The 16,671-nt window shown below is 42.5% G+C and overlaps 1 protein-coding gene across 1 annotated transcript; it reads right to left on the bottom strand.

The window, feature by feature from the left end:
• Nucleotides 1-1,958: 1,958 nt before the first annotated feature.
• Nucleotides 1,959-15,897, bottom strand: rab21 (RAB21, member RAS oncogene family). Its single transcript, XM_038305214.1, has 7 exons — nucleotides 15,422-15,897; nucleotides 7,513-7,572; nucleotides 7,323-7,430; nucleotides 6,020-6,083; nucleotides 4,883-4,937; nucleotides 4,711-4,799; nucleotides 1,959-3,465 (listed from the first exon to the last, which is right to left on the bottom strand). The coding sequence occupies exons 1-7, from the start codon at nucleotides 15,566-15,568 to the stop codon at nucleotides 3,326-3,328; spliced, it is 663 nt and encodes a 220-aa protein (XP_038161142.1). The 5' UTR covers nucleotides 15,569-15,897; the 3' UTR covers nucleotides 1,959-3,325.
• Nucleotides 15,898-16,671: the final 774 nt, after the last annotated feature.

Here is a 16,671-nt window from a genome sequence, read left to right as displayed (position 1 = left end):
GTCAACTGGCATAGGCCGGGTCCTTACTGGCATATGTCAACTGGCATAGGCCGGTTCCTAACTGGCCTATGTCAACTGGCATAGGCTGGGTCCTTACTGGCATATGTCAACTGGCATAGACCTGGTCCTTACTGGCATATGTCAACTGGCATAGGCCGGTTCCTAACTAGCATATGTCAACTGGCATAGGCCGGTTGCCAGCAGGCAAAGGTCGATTCCCAACAGGCATGTGTGAACTGGCATAGGCCGGTTCCCAACTGACCTATGTCAACTGGCATAGGCCGGGTCCTTACTGGCATATGTCAACTGGCATAGACCTGGTCCTTACTGGCATATGTCAACTGGCATAGGCCGGTTCCTAACTGGCATATGTCAACTGGCATAGGCTGGTTCCCAACAGGCATAGGCCGGTTCCTAACTAGCATATGTCAACTGGCAAAGGCCGGTTCCTAACTGGCCTATGTCAACTGGCATAGGCTGGTTCCCAACAGGCATAGGCCGGTTCCTAACTAGCATATGTCAACTGGCATAGGCCGGTTCCTAACTGGCCTATGTCAACTGGCATAGGCTGGTTCCCAACAGGCATAGGCCGGTTCCTAACTAGCATATGTCAACTGGCATAGGCCGGTTCCTAACTGGCCTATGTCAACTGGCATAGGCCGGTTCCTAACTGGCATGTCAACTGGCATAGGCCGGGTCCTTACTGGCATATGTCAACTGGCATAGGCCGGTTCCTAACTAGCATATGTCAACTGGCATAGGCCGGTTGCCAGCAGGCAAAGGCCGATTCCCAACAGGCATGTGTGAACTGGCATAGGCCGGTTCCCAACTGGCCTATGTCAACTGGCATAGGCCGGGTCCTTACTGGCATATGTCAACTGGCATAGGCCTGGTCCTTACTGGCATATGTCAACTGGCATAGGCCGGTTCCTAACCGGCCTATGTCAACTGGCATAGGCCGGTTCCTAACTGGCATATGTCAACTGGCATAGGCTGGTTCCCAACAGGCATAGGCCGGTTCCTAACTAGCATATGTCAACTGGCATAGGCCGGTTCCTAACTGGCCTATGTCAACAGGCATAGGCCAGTTCCTAACTAGCATCTGTCAACTGGCATAGGCCGGTTCCTAACTGGCCTATGTCAACTGGCATAGGCCGGTTCCTAACTGGCCTATGTCAACTGGCATAGGCTGGTTCCCAACAGGCATAGGCCGGTTCCTAACTAGCATATGTCAACTGGCATAGGCGGGTTCCTAACTGGCCTATGTCAACAGGCATAGGCCGGTTCCTAACTAGCATCTGTCAACTGGCATAGGCCGGTTCCTAACTGGCCTATGTCAACTGGCATAGGCCGGTTCCTAACTGGCCTATGTCAACAGGCATAGGCCGGTTCCTAACTAGCATCTGTCAACTGGCATAGGCCGGTTCCTAACTGGCCTATGTCAACTGGCATAGGCTGGTTCCCAACAGGCATAGGCCGGTTCCTAACTGGCATATGTCAACTGGCATAGGCCGGTTCCTAACTGGCCTATGTCAACTGGCATAGGCTGGTTCCCAACAGGCATAGGCCAGTTCCCAACAGGCCTGTTGGGAGCCGGCCAAGGCCAGCTGGCAACCGGTATGTGCCGGTGTGAAACAGGTATATGCCGGTTCCCATTAATCATGATTAATCTGATTGTTTCAGCCCTTGTTAGGTCGCCCTTTAAGTGTCTAAAAAGGCAAAGAAAGTCATCAAGCACAGACTTTTGCTTGCTGCCACAGTTCTGAACCTACCGGCAGCGGTTTTCCATAATGAATAATATTCCTGATCAGTTTCTGTGTGTTTAGTTTAGAGGCCTTTTATCAGATACACACTGAGCCCACGTTTTTTTCCAGGCTGCAGGAGATTTCCATTTAGTGGAAACAGCTGTACCTTCGACCTTCAAGTTGCCTGAGCACAGAGACTCGCACAGATTCCCATCACTGTAAAATAACTTATTTTATTTTGTTTAAAAGTGAGACAAACAAAGCAGTTTACAGGAATCAGACATGCAGGGTTTAACTTCCAAGTCAAGAAGTTACAAAATCAAAGGTTAAAGCGATGAAGAGGAGCAGAGCCAAGTGGGGAGAATCCTCCTCCTACAATCATTAATAATGGCACATCAGCAACACAATACACATACTTAGACATGAATGCATGTTGTTTGTTTCAGCTTCCTTTATCCACAGTTTTCCCCTTTTTTGTTATTTTTTTCCTTTAAATGTAAAAAAATACTTTAAACCTGGGAGGAATCCGACATCTTTGGGCCTGTTTTAGAGCTAGAATCAAAAAGCTGCGGCTCTCGTTTGATTTCGTGTTTTTAGACTCACAGAAAGAAAATATGTTTAAATGTTTAATTTTCTCCAAAATCCAAGTTACACAAAATAAATCAAACATAAAACAGAGTAATGCGAGAACAACGCAAACATTTACAGATTTAAATGAATTTTTCTGCTACAATCATCGCAGACCAGACACCTTTAAACAAATACATCTTTTTTTTTTTTACATCTTTTAAGAATAATCAAAATATCTGAAAACTGCTCATCATTTCCATCCAAGTTTTCATCTTTTAAAGTTAAACCCCTCCCCCAAATGGAGCAAGATCAGTCACCGTTATTTTTAACGAAGCTGGATCTACTCCGTCTGTCCGACTAGAACGGATTTTTCAGCCCGTTTAAAATCTGATAAAAGGTGAATTCTGCCTTAATTTCCTGGTTAGGGATGGAGTTATTCCACAGACTAGAAGCCTGCAGCATTAGATTTTATTTCCATAAATGACATTAAAGGATGAAATCAGAGCTCTCCTTTCATTTAACAGAGAGAACCCAGCTGCTACGGAGCATCAGTAGCTCCTTAGCCGCCTGCTAACACCACCGACATACAATTCCTGACTGCTTCAACATTGAGGGTGTGTCTGCCGGTTGAAATAAAAACTCTGAGATCTCCTTTGAGGTTTAAATCACATCCGTCCAGCAGGTGGAACCGTTGCCCCTTTACCATGTTTTCATTCCCAGATGAAGGTTAATGAAGGTCAGTACAGCAGCTTCACCCCCAAAACAAAAAAAAAAACAACCCAAACCAGGAGCGGCCATGTTGAATGTGACAGCAGCTGCTCGTTACAGAGATCAACCTGCTACAGAAGCACACCTGGATAAATCAGAGGGGCTTTTATTTTGGCGCTAACACAGACGAAACAAACTTGAATATGATTTCCCATGATCCTCAGCGGCAGAGGTTATTTATCGAGCGGACGAACTGGATGACAGACGGATAAACGTGTTGGTTATGTGTGGATGGGTGTGTGTTAGCCAGAAGAGCAGCATCCTCCGGCCGGCGTGGCCTGCGGCTCGTCGTCCACAATCTGCACGCCCCGCCTACTCGATGCTGATTGGCTGGCTCCGTTTCCCTTCGCTCTCTCCTCCGCCTGAGCCGTCTCCATCATCCCTGATGAGAAAAAAAATAAAAAAAAGCAGAAATCAGACATTTTACCGGCTTCTTTAGAGGGTGAGTGAAGATGTGAAGGAAGCAGCAGCTGAACCAAACCTCTCGCTGCAATTTCAAAAAAGAAAAGATAGGAACAGAAAACGATCAAAGCAACAAGAGGTCTGCTTTGTGGTGAGATGAAGCCTCATGAGGCATTGAGCCATTTGGCCAAATTGCTTCAACAATTCATGAAGCTTTTTGTGTGTAAAACGTCTTAGAGGAGAAAAATAATTTAAGGTAAACTGTTTTTCTGCTATTTGAATGAAATAAGCTCAAGCAGAGAGTGAAAGTGTGTGTTCAAAGTGGGCAATGATGAGCAAAATGAAAGATATTTAAGATATAATTTTTATTCAAACATAAGTTTTCAGTTTTAATCTGGTTGGAAGTTATGTGTTCAAACAATCTTTTGGTTAAACCAACCAATCTCATTTGGCAGAGTTTTTACCCAATCTATATTTGCACTAAACAATACAAATTAGTATCATTAGCCAAAAATACTTAAGTTTTTGCACAACTTTCAAAAGTCTGAGGTGGGGCTTCGTAACACAAACCTTAGGATTGGAAGTCAATGTCTTACAGTTTATGACACTTAAAATAGTAACTGCTTAAAACAAATATTAGAACTGTAACCAGTGGCTTGCTCATATTTTAATCATTACATTGTTTAATCTAACCAAAATAGCTTTAACCAACTAGATTGGTTGGAAAAACAACCAATCTATTCTTAGAATCTACCCAAACTCTATCCAACTGACAGCAACGCTCCTACAAACTCCCTCATCTTGACTGAGTGGTGAGGCTGTTTAAATGCCTGCCGAACTTCCGGGCGAGCTAAACCACTTCCCGAAGCGGTCACGTGGAATGGTGGGATAGCGAGGCCTCGGACGTCACCTATTTTGGCTTCTCCGCCTAATGAAGCAAGCCTCGAAACGCGCCCCCCACCAGTATTCAACACACGCCTTGAAGCCTCGGCTCATCTCGTGACATCACTACCTTGGACTTGGAGTTTGTCACATCACACACATGGATTTAACCCTCAGATAAAGGGGTTAATTGGTGAGCAGCTATTTTCTTAAAAACCCGAGTTTGAAGGAAAAACCTTCAGTCTGAATAGTTAAGGTGGAGCCTTTTCTGCATCATTCTGCTGGATATGAACATGAGAAAGCTGAGAGGTCTGACTGCAGCAGGATGAGGCTTGACTCTTACGTTTGCACAGATCCAGGAACAGCTCCTCGATGCCCTTATTTAGCTTGGCTGACGTGTGGTAATGTTTGGCTCCCACCGACTCTGCATAGCTGCACAGAAACAGAAGATAGAGGTCAGCAGGGAGAGACTCGCTGGCGCCGCCTGGCTGCAGCAGCATCGAGTTGGTTCTCACCTCTCAGCTTCTTCCACCGAGACGTGTCTGTCTTTGTCCAAATCTATTTTATTACCTGCAGAGACACAAACGATCCAAATGTTAAAGAGTTAAATGAGAGAATGTAGCATGTTTATATTTTATTTTTATGCCTGGGTTTTAAAGGCAGCTTTCAAACCTAAACATCCAGTAAGTGAAAAGTTCAGATCAAATCTGATTCTGGTGCTGGAACGGCGACAACTGCACAACTCAACTAAAACTAAACACCAGTTTTTTTTTAAAATCTGTTTATTTGCCCTTAATTTGAGCTGCTAAATAAGATGATCTGCCAACAAAGTGACTTTGCCCTTAAAATAAGATAATGGACCTAGTTATTTTTCTAAATTTAAACCTACATAATCAGATTCTTTGGGTAAATTGTCTAACTTACCTTGTTAAATCAAGGGAAATCACTTATTTCAATGAAATTGCGTTATTTTATTTTAATTTTTGCAGAGCAGTCAAAGCAGAGACTTAAATTAAAACAAAATAATCACAGCAGGAGCTGAAAACTGGTGTTTACAGATGTTCTCTATCAACCTGAGCTGGAGAAAAAGGCGAAAAGTTCCGTCAGGAGACGAACCTTAAAACTAATAATAACTCTCAGCACCAAGGAGCCAAAACACGCCTTAGTTTAAAGAAGACAATTAAACCCGTTTATTATTTTGGTTTCATTTTACAGTTGTGCTCCTGTCCACGTTCGTCCGTCACATTAGGTCACTCAGAGGAACCGAAACAGATGAAAGCTCTTTAAATATGAGCCGAGGGGAAAACCCTGGTGCCGGGTCAGCAGGTCGGGTGTCACACAGAATTGAACCCCCCTCCATGAACGAGCAGCAAACAGTCAGCCGCCTCCAGCTGAAGATAATCTGGTCTGAACACATGATGGCATGATCCTAATCCAGTTAAGAGACTGGAACCCCCCCCCCCCCCAATAAAACCAAAGCAGCTGCCATGACAACAGCAGCAACACAACAAACCCAAAGTTTGACAGAAGATGCAGACGATAACAGCCTCGACGTGTCTGTAGGAAACACCGAACCGTTTCAGCTCAGTAAAAGTTTCCTGCAGCTGAAGTTTATTTTAGCTCATTTGTTTGTGGTTCCTGTGATAACTCACCTACTATACATAAACAAATCTCGTTTCCCAACATTTTCCTCAGCTCTTTCACCCACTTCTTCACCTGCAACGACACAAAAGCATAGATCAGCTCCAGGGAAACAAGCAGTTAAAAAAACAAAAAACAAACTGCAGTTAATTCTGAAGGAGGAAACGAAACCTCATTAATTTTTAGATATATTTAAACCTTAGGAAAAAAAACTGTTAACTGCACTCTATGTTGTTAGCATCTTAATTATTCTTTAGTTAATGGAACATCAGAAAATGTCTGCTTCACTTCAACTAGAATTAAAAGGCTGAGATTATTCTGGGTGTGTCCAGCAGAGGGCGCTAACACAGATGAAACAGAGCAGTGTTTCCCAGTTTATTTTTATTTGTGTTCCCCTTTCGGCCTTTTTTCTTACCCCAACAGTCAAAAGTATTGATGATTTTCCAGAAGTGGAATTTACAATAACATATTATAAAATACAAAACAATTTTACTTAATCTTTTGATTCGAGTACCTAATTCTCAGGCTTTTTATTTTTTACATGTCAAATAAAAAAAATTAAAAATCAACATAAATATGTTGCCTGGAAGTTAGGAAGGAATCGAAATAAAATACAGAATAAAATCATATTATAAACCTGTATTTACAAAACAGGAGCTCCTCTGAGTTACTCCCTTATAATCACATTTAAATCTGATGAACTGCAAACAAAATACAGAACAAAATTTATAGTTAGACGGACTTATTTAGTTTTATTTGTTTTCATCAAGACACCTGAGCTGCTTTAATGAGCTCAGAGTGAAAAACAGCTGATCCCAGGCTGCTCTCTACATCCAGTCTGTTCCTCTGCATCAGTCTGCATCAGTGCAGGCTCGCTGGAGTTCGGCAGCGGGTGCACTGGCCAACTAGTCACGGAGGAAATACCTTCATTTAAATGTTTGCTGTATCTGAGTCGCAATGACAGAAAATCACGAGTAAGACCAAATGTCTAGGTTGTTTTCCAAAAAAGGGGCAAATGTTTGATGTTATGTCACCCTGCGCTACAGAGCTACAGCCACGCATATGAGGCGTCACTGTGTTGCCATAGGAACGGCTGCTTTCCCTTTTGGTTGGAGGAAACAGGCCGTCCCATTACTGTTTATGTACAATCCAGCAGCCTCCCACAGCTGTGAGTGGGACTTTATTTCAAGTGACGCTTGATATAGTTAAGGATTAGTGGTTAGAGGCCGGTTTGGGATTCAGCCCAGGTGTGTCAACGCTGAAGGTGAACTCAAACATTTAAGGGAAGCAGCAGGACGATGAAGGAGTGGCTACCTTCAGGAAGGAGTCTTCGTCTGTGATGTCGTAGACTAGAATGCCTCCGTTGGAGTCTCTGTAGTAGATGGGACCTAACGCGTGGAAGCGCTCCTGTCCCGCCGTGTCCTGCACACACAGAGGATCAGGTCTCAGTGGGGTACTTGAACGCACCACATCAGCACCACAGAATGTCAAGAGAACGCCTTACCCAGATGGCCAGGTTGACCCTCTTTCCTGTGATGTTGAGCTTCTTTGTGAGGAAGGACGCCTGCAGAGAAAGAGAAACAGTTAATATACTGAAAAACTTGAAACCTGATGTAAATCTAGACGCTTCTGGACGTTTCTGATACTTTAACAGGGTTTATAAAGTAATGAGTTACTCTAAGATAATGCTTTTTAATGCTCTTTTAATGCTATTAGAAATAATTTTAATGGCATCAACAAGCACCCATGATATATGTATATATTAAAAACCTGACAAAATCCTTCGTCATCTTTGCTGTCGACAGACTGCAGCCATGTCCCGAATTCCTCAATTTCCAGCTTCTTTTCCGAACATACGGCTTTACGATGGTTATGCGCAACCAGTTATATCTGATATATCTGACGAAAGTTTTTATAAACTTTTTTATTTTTATCTCACTGATAATCACATTTAATGAATTTTAATGCCAGTTAAGGCATCAATTTATGAAGTAATCATTTAAAGACATTTAATGATTTTTAATGACCCACGGAAACCCTGTTCTTCATCCACCGTTACTCAATAACAGTCCTCATCCACAAATTTCCATTAAAAAAAAAAGGTATGAACATTTCAAACGCCAACAGCAGATGTAAGAAGCGCCATGTTCGGCTGAATAAAGTAATAAACCAGCAAAAGAACAAACCAAACTGACAAATAAGAACAACTCGGGTATCGGCCTGTAGATGTATCGTTTCCTACTAATGCAGACCAATTATTATCAGGCAGACCTGAAACACTCCTGAGTAAATTCAACACCATGAAGTGAAATAAGCTTTATTGAAGCATTTTTATTTTAGGGAGTCTTGTTTGCTTTAGAGGAACATGTCAGGCCCAAAGAACTGCAGCAGCAACTGTAGCTACCATTTGTGCTCTGGTGGTCAGATCTGCTCAGGGCCCCGCCCCTTCTTATGATATCCCCATATGGCAATTCCACTTGGACAAACTGTATTGCACCTGTTTCTTAAGGATCAAATCTCTTTTGGAATCTCAACATATTATTCCCTATATTTGCTATTATTTTACATTTCATCTGCGATCTAAAGTAGCCGAAAATAGAAAACAATCATTGTCAGTCTTGATGGAAAGAACTGCGATCTAAGACAGACTGCCTCTGCCATTTAAAGTCAGAGGGAAGCAGCTCTTCCAACCGTTGAATTTCCGAATTCTCCTGAGTGGTGCCCGACTTTACAAGAGTAAATAAAGTGAACTTGATTGGTCGTTTATCAAGGGGGCAGGATTGTTGTGGTGGAGAGTTCGCAAGCAAGCATCTTGATAACCAGTTAGCAGCTTAGTGCTAGTAGGTTCCCAATGGGAAATTCCATTGGGACCAAGTAGCACTAAATTGGTGACTTAGAAACGACACTGTCAAGGAACGCTATGGACAGAGGAAACATGCAAGAGGAGGAGAGTTTAGTGTTGGTCGTGGATGAGTCTCCTCTGTCATCCATTTTTTATTTAGAGGATGAAAGCGGGGACGAAGATGTTGTGGAAGAAGACGCTAAGGTGGTAGAAGCTTGGTTTGGTGTAGAAGGCTTACAGCCGTACATGTTTGAGCCCTTGCCTCGCAACGCTGCCAGTTCTGTTAGCTCTACGCCTGCTGAAGACACAGACGTCCATCCCCAAGAACACTGGGACGGAACTCAATGGGAAAGGATATATTAGCTGCGACATATGAATCAAGATGTTAGGACCGAAAAAATTTGATCGACAGGTGACCGTTGATATATGATTGGCCGAATTTAGGTGTTCAGGCTGATGTATAACTAACTGGCCTGCATAAGATAATAAAAAAAAAAACAGATTTTAAGACATTTATATACATGTTTAAGCCAGAATGATTTGACATTTAAATATGATTTTCTTATGACTTTAAATGAGCAGGAGAGGAAGAAGATAAAAGCCTTTAATCCAACGGTAGCTGGTTTCAAGGTGATGAAGAACCAGCAGGTTCTTACCAAAATAAAATAAAAACCTTATATTTATAAACACTGGATAGTCGATCACGCTTTTAGACATCATTTCCTCATTTTAAAATATTCAACATGCTTATTTCAAGATTTAAAATCTTAGATCCATCTTGCTGCTAGGACAGATGGTTTCCACTGGTTTGAGGAGCTTTTCTGAGGATTTTATTTATTTATTTTTCTGGATTTTAAACCGCTACTTTTTTGCAGTGCATACTCAGAAACTTGTGGTTTGTAATTGTAGTTTTAAAAAGCCAAACTAGTAGCCTCTAAACTGATTTTCTCACAGATGAAACATCATGTTTGAGTCGTTTTAAAGGAACAATTCTTAAATGTTTTTACGTTATTGCCACAGGCTGAGTTCATGATTGGACGTTCAGGTCAGAATCCTTGTATCTGTGGCGTGAAGCTGCCCTCTCTGGAGCTGCTGCAGGAAGGAAAACCCACATTTGACCAACATCAGTGTTGAAATCGGCAGCTTCTGTAACTTGAGACATAAACCCGCAAAGCGCCTCCAGGCAGCGGGTTACTCAACCTGTTATCTGACAGGAAACTGAAAGTCAAAGTCCGCGTGCTGAACAGGTGGAGCCGAAGAATCTGAATCACGTCCAAACAGATTATTTTTACTTGGCGTCGGAGGTCAGAGGCCGACCAGGTCTGATTCAAGCTTAGCAGAAAGCTGCTTTTTTATTGGAGTATTATGCATTTGTCACTTTTCTTTGACCTTGATGAGACTGTGCTCTATAAATAAAGTTAAATTGATTGATCGAGTTACGATTCTGCTCCACATACACTATATTGCCAAAAGTATTTGCTCACCTGCCTTGACTCACATATGAGCTTAAGTGACATCCCGTTCCTAATCCATAGGGTTCAATATGACGTCGGTCCACCCTTTGCAGCTAGAACAGCTTCAACTCTTCTGGGAAGGCTGTCCACAAGGTTTAGGAGTGTGTTTATGGGAATTTTTGACCATTCTTCCAGAAGCGCATTTGTGAGGTCGCACACTGATGTTGGACGAGAAGGCCTGGCTCTCAGTCTCCGCTCTAATTCATCCCAAAGGTGTTCTATCGGGTTGAGGTCAGGACTCTGTGCAGGCCAGTCAAGTTCATCCACACCAGACTCTGTCATCCATGTCTTTATGGACCTTGCTTTGTGCACTGGTGCACAGTCATGTTGGAAGAGGAAGGGGCCAGCTCCAAACTGTTCCCACAAAGTTGGGAGCATGGAATTGTCCAAAATGTCTTGGTATGCTGAAGCATTCAGAGTTCCTTTCACTGGAACTAAGGGGCCAAGCCCAGCTCCTGAAAAACAACCCCACACCATAATCCCCCCTCCACCAAACTTTACACTTGGCACAATGCAGTCAGACAAGTACCGTTCTCCTGGCAACCGCCAAACCCAGACCCGTCCATCAGATTGCCAGATGGAGAAGCGCGATTCGTCACTCCAGAGAACGCGTCTCCACTGCTCTAGAGTCCAGTGGCGGCGTGCTTTACACCACCGCATCCGACGCTTTGCATTGCACTTGGTGATGTATGGCTTGGATGCAGCTGCTCGCCCATGGAAACCCATTCCATGAAGCTCTCTGCGCACTGTTCTTGAGCTACATGAAGTTTGGAGGTCTGTAGTGATTGACTCTGCAGAAAGTTGCCGACCTCTTCGCACTATGCGCGTCAGCATCCGCTGACCCCGCTCCGTCAGTTTACGTGGCCTACCACTTCGTGGCTGAGTTGCTGTCGTTCCCAAACACTTCCATTTTCTTATAATACAGCTGACAGTTGACTGTGGAATATTTAGGAGCGAGGAAATTTCACGACTGGATTTGTTGCACAGGTGGCATCCTATCACAGTTCCACGCTGGAATTCACTGAGCTCCTGAGAGCGACCCATTCTTTCACAAATGTTTGTAAAAACAGTCTGCATGCCTAGGTGCTTGAATTTATACACCTGTGGCCATGGAAGTGATTGGAACACCTGATTCCAATAATTTGGATGGGTGAGCAAATACTTTTGGCAATATAGTGTATGATGAGATTATTCGCTGACTGATTAGATGTGATGTTTGGGCACGATGCCCTGAAAGATTTTCCTTGTAGACATGAAATGAGCTGGAGCAGCTGTTTTATTGATCCTAAGTGCTTTTTATTGCCTAAATGAGCAGTTGTCTCAGGAGTGTCCCGGCCTTTAAATGGAAGCTTGTTGTGCTCTGGTCTGATCCGCTTCGACTGTGAAGGGAAAGAAAAACATGGAGTCCCATGATAAGGCGTGTGGTTTCATTAATGCGGAGCTCGTGTTGAGAAACGGCCGAATGTTCATCAAAAAGGAAAACAAAAACAAACAACCCGGCAGTATTACAGGTTCCTCCATCTTCTGGCGCTCGGCGTGTCTTCCTGGAGACCTGGGATGTAGAGCGGCGGTGATGCTGCTCATGTGAGGAGCTTTGCCCTGCAGCCGTGGCGTCTGTGTGACTGCAGCAGCCTCCCTGCATCCACAGACGCTCTGATTCAGTCAAACATCTTGGCTGCAGACCGGAACTTTCAACAATTCCCAGGATACAGTTCAACAGGTTTGCTCGGACTAACTGGGAAAGAGCTGCGTTCAGGGTTTCTGCTGCCATTGCAATTTTTTGATCAACCTGGTCTCTAATGTCTGGCATCAACAACACTGTGCAAAAGTCTTAGGGCAGCTTTCCCTGCTTACATTCTGGTAGGAAGTAAGAACTAAAAGACTGAAACTTGTGGAAATGAAGAGTATCAGCAGGAACTGAGGTTAAGGAACGGTCAGCAGCCCTGAGGTCAATATTTACTTAAACCGCAGAAAAGCTTTACAGGTTTAAAAAAAGAAAAAAAAGAAACATTCATATCAAAGCATCAAACCTTCACGTATCCAATCAGGATTTGATTTCTAGAGACCAAACAACATTTTAATCAAATTTAAGAACATTTTTATCAAATTTGTAAAATAATGATCTCAGAAGGATTACGTGAATTTCTAAAAAAATAAAATGATTAAATACTTGGTTTAGGTCTAGGCTTTGACTAGGCCATGCTTGGATCAGAACCACCTAAAGCAGAGGTCACGTATTAGCGGACCGCAGTCCGGATCCGGACCCAACCTGATTTAAATCATTTATATAGTACCGCAGGTTGTCCAACGACATTGTCTAACTTCACTTGTGCCTCTTCTCCTGTTAATACGGTAAAGCCTTCCAGAGCGTCCGGCACCAGGCTACATGTGATCCAAATGATCCAATGAGCTGCTGTCAGTCTGGGTTGCTGCTGCTGCTACTTTTAGACACAGCAGGCAATCATGGGGCAAACCAGGCGATGGGAAAGAAGGAGAAGATGATGAGAAAAAGAGAGCAGAGAAAGTGTGGACTGCTGGAAGAACTGCAGTGAACTGGTGAAAGAAAAGTGAAATGGTGCTCAAAGATGACCCTGAACATTTAGAGGATGTTTGGCTCAACCTGCTGCTGTGAAGCAGGATTCTCCACCATGAACAGAATCAAAAATAAATATGGATCCAGGCTCAAAATGAGCTCCTTGATATGTGCTTTAGAATGGCTTAGTCTCCATTCAAACCAGGTTTAAAGCCTTGCAGGGCAGCATAAAGCCCACTGCCAACATTAAGACAGAAAAAAGAAAAAAAAAAAGGTCAGTTCAGGTGTTTTATGAAAAATGTGAATCAGGAAATTGTCTATATACCAAACTTAACGATTGTTGTTAGATTTTAAAATGGAAAAATTTTCTATTTTTTCTATTAATTCAATGTATAACATGGATGCATAAAAACCAAATTTTATTTCTGTGTTAAAGTAAGAGATTATAATTGAAAATCTCTTTGTGATTTTTATTGGTTACCCCTGATCTATTGTATCTCTGCCTGGTTCTCCTGCTGAAGTGAACCTCCTCCATCCATCCATCCATCTCCCCCTGATGCGTTCCTGCAGAGGAGGAGCATCCATAGCAGACCAACCAGCCAGGTTTGATCTCTACCCAGAGCAGCCGCCTTCACACTGACGGTATAGGTCAGCTTAGATTTTAGTGAATGAGAGTCAGGCTGAACCGTTTCCACCAGCAGCTAATGAATGAGCAGCTTTCTGTAAGATGTTCCCGTTAGACTGAACCCTTCGCCATTGTGCCGTTTCTCTTTTGTTTTCTCCTAAAACCTGAAGGTGAGACCTGATGACCATTTGAAACCGACAATCAGCAGATCTGAAGCTTCATCACCAATTAACAGCCTAGCAGAGGGTCACATTACCCAGAGTTTAAAAAAATATATGAATAAAAAAAAAAAAACAACAGTCCTCACTTGAAGTTCCGAATAGTTTCAAAAAGAAAAAAGAAAGCTCCGACTGATGATGAGAAAATGCAGCAGAACCAAGACGATCCGTCAGCGACATGTGACCATGACGGGATCAGCTTTCTGGTTATTACCAAGAGAAACAGCTGTTTATCTTCCCAGGAGCGGAAATCACAGCCAATCCTCCCTTAACTGGACAGATGTCAAACATCCCAAAACCTCACCTCCGTCTCTGCAGGCTTCAATAAAGTCCAGACGATAGTGTAAAAAAAAAAAAAAAAGTAAAAAAAAAATAATCCACTGGACTTTGTTTCCAAGAAGACGTTCTGCTTCCTGTGCAAATTGAAACAGACGAAAGGGTCCACCGCTTCAGAATAGGGGTGGACCCGTTCATCCGTTTCAATACACAACAATGAGATCCCACCTTGCCTAATGGTGAGGTATGGTAGTGGCATAATCAGGCTGTGGGGAAGCTTTCTTTTCAGGAGGTGCAGGGAAGATAAACGGAGCCAAATCCTGGGAAGAAAAGGCTACAGAAAACCAGAGTCTGGGCTGGAGGTTCAGCTTCAGCTGGAGAACCACATTAAGGTGGTCTAGATGAAATAATCCTGGAAGAGTCCAGAATAAAACCTGATCTGTGATGTTCACAGAGGCTCTTTATTCAATCCGATTCAGAGAAAAAGCTGGAAATCCCCCCAGCACCAAAACACTGAGCCAGTGGGGCTGAAAACACACTCAGCTTCCTAAACCGTGACTTAGTGAGTTCTAGAAGCACAAGATCTATGTCCAGCCAATCAGCAAAGATGCTGCTACATGGCAGAACATGTTCTTTTGGCATTTGACCAATTTGAATGATATATTACCTACTGGAAATTAGGTTAAAAAAAAAAAATCAGTAAAAAAAGGTAAAAAGCTAAATTAAAAGTAAATAAGCCTAGTAAACAATTATATTTAGGTTTATAAACTAAAAAATGTAAGTGCCAGTTTCAGCATTAATGCCTCTAAGGTTATGTTAGACCAAAAAAAATGCGTTTCTTTCTCTCTCAGTGTTTTTCATGGTTTTTTTAATAGAACCACTTTTATTTTTCTTAACATACTCGAGCAAGTTGGTGTTGACTTTCATTTTTCCATGAAAATAATCCATATTCTTTTAATGTTACAAAGGTAATAAGGTCTTATCCTGAATTCCAATAACACTATTGGCTTGTAATTTTCAAAGTATTTCACAGAGTGTCCTATAAAGGTTTAAAAAGAAAATACTTTAAGTTCAGAATTACATAAAAATGTGTTTTTGGTGATATTAATCCCAATGGAATATATCAAATATTCCTAATCCGTAATCCCAGTCGGAGGCCTTCGCCTTCTTTCAGCAAACGTGTGCAGATGAAAATAATTAATGGAAATGATATTCAAATCTTCCAGACATGTTTCCTGTGGAAGTGAAACCAGAACCAGTCCAGGTTCTGGATGAACATAAACACCACCTGACCGCCCCCCTCCTCCCCCTCCCCGCCCCGGGCTCCAGCCACGGCCCTGCTAACCCCCAAAAGGGCGGCTTGGGTTCCCCAGCAGCCCGGTTCGGTGGGTTCGGTTCGGTTTACCTGAAGGGTTGTGATGTGTTTGTCGTTGAATTTGTTCTCGCAGTATCTCAGCACCAGCGACGTCTTCCCCACGCAGCCTTCCCCCAGCAGCACCACTTTGAAGGAGTAGGTTCTGCCGCCGCTCCCGGCCGCCCCCGCTGCTGCCATCTTCTCACTTTAGTTTAGAAAATACTCCCCCTGGGTATTTATTTCCAGAAAAAAAAAGAGACGTTTGTTGTCGAGCTGCTAACAATGCTAACTTAGTTCGAACCTTAAACCGACTTCCGACTTTATAAATTAGGCTAAAATCATAAGAGCGGCTCTCTGACAGCTCACACGGCCCAAACCGCGAACAGCAGCGGTCCAAACCGACAGGAGAACCGGTCTAAAATCGGAACCGGGTCGCTTCTCACGGTTCTTACGCTTTCTTTGCTGTAAACTAATGGCGTCAGTCTGCGTTAACAGCTAGCCGGCTAGCTTTAACCAAGATCGTCAATTTTCAACATGATGACTCACTCCGAAAAATTTCAGTGTTGCTCTTACGCCGTGTTGATCATGGATCTCACGCATACACAAAAAAAGACATATATTTGTCTGAGGTAATTTTCCTTACTTTAATGCCTAATAGAGGTTCTTGCAATAAAACAACTAACTTTAAAGCATTTAATTGATTTTTAAAAATAATATAAAAAAAATAATAACAAAAATAAAACTCAGTGGACATTTTTTAATCACCTATTTTTATGAGTCCAGCTGAAGTCATTACTGATTCTACTAGTTGATATAATAGTGAGCAAAGTTAATGGAAAAAGCAGCTGAGGGGCAGATGGTAACTCTGGATGAGCTATATAGAGATCTGCTGCTCAGGTGCAAACCTCACAGCTCAACTATAAGTCCTTCACTCCACAAATCTGACGATTATTAGAGACTAATAACGATTATTTTAATTTTGGCCAAAACAACTAAACTATGATAGTTTTTCAGTCACATTACACCTTCCGAAATATAAATATGTTTTGATTTATGTTGTTGCATCTTCATATACTATTTCACTCTTTAATATGCAAAGTAAGATCCCCCTTCTCTGTAAACTACAATTTCTTTTATTTTTCTGAGTTTTTATTATAAATATATTTTTTCTCATTTTTAATAACTACTTCATGAAGTGAATAGTTAATATCAGAACTGATAAGAAGAAAATTCCTGAACTTAGAGTTTAAAAGTTCCACCAGAGTGAGACATCTTCGCTGTAATCTCTCTCTGCAGTATCA

Source organism: Cyprinodon tularosa, unplaced genomic scaffold (assembly GCF_016077235.1).
Source record: "Cyprinodon tularosa strain WSP-4 unplaced genomic scaffold, ASM1607723v1 ctg552, whole genome shotgun sequence".
Taxonomy (NCBI): domain Eukaryota; kingdom Metazoa; phylum Chordata; class Actinopteri; order Cyprinodontiformes; family Cyprinodontidae; genus Cyprinodon; species Cyprinodon tularosa.
The sequence above is the reverse complement of the archived record's forward strand: the minus strand, read 5'-3'. Positions and strand labels throughout refer to the sequence as shown.

Excerpts from the sequence above, each read along its gene's own strand:
- rab21 (XM_038305214.1), bottom strand. The coding sequence starts at position 15,568 with ATGGCAGCAGCGGGGGCGGCCGGGAGCGGCGGCAGAACCTACTCCTTC. Across the intron at positions 4,938-6,019 it reads GATTTGTTTATGTATAGTAG|GTAATAAAATAGATTTGGAC; the intron begins GTGAGTTATCAC and ends GTGTCTCTGCAG. Across the intron at positions 3,466-4,710 it reads GTTCCTGGATCTGTGCAAAC|GGATGATGGAGACGGCTCAG; the intron begins GTAAGAGTCAAG and ends TTTTCTCATCAG.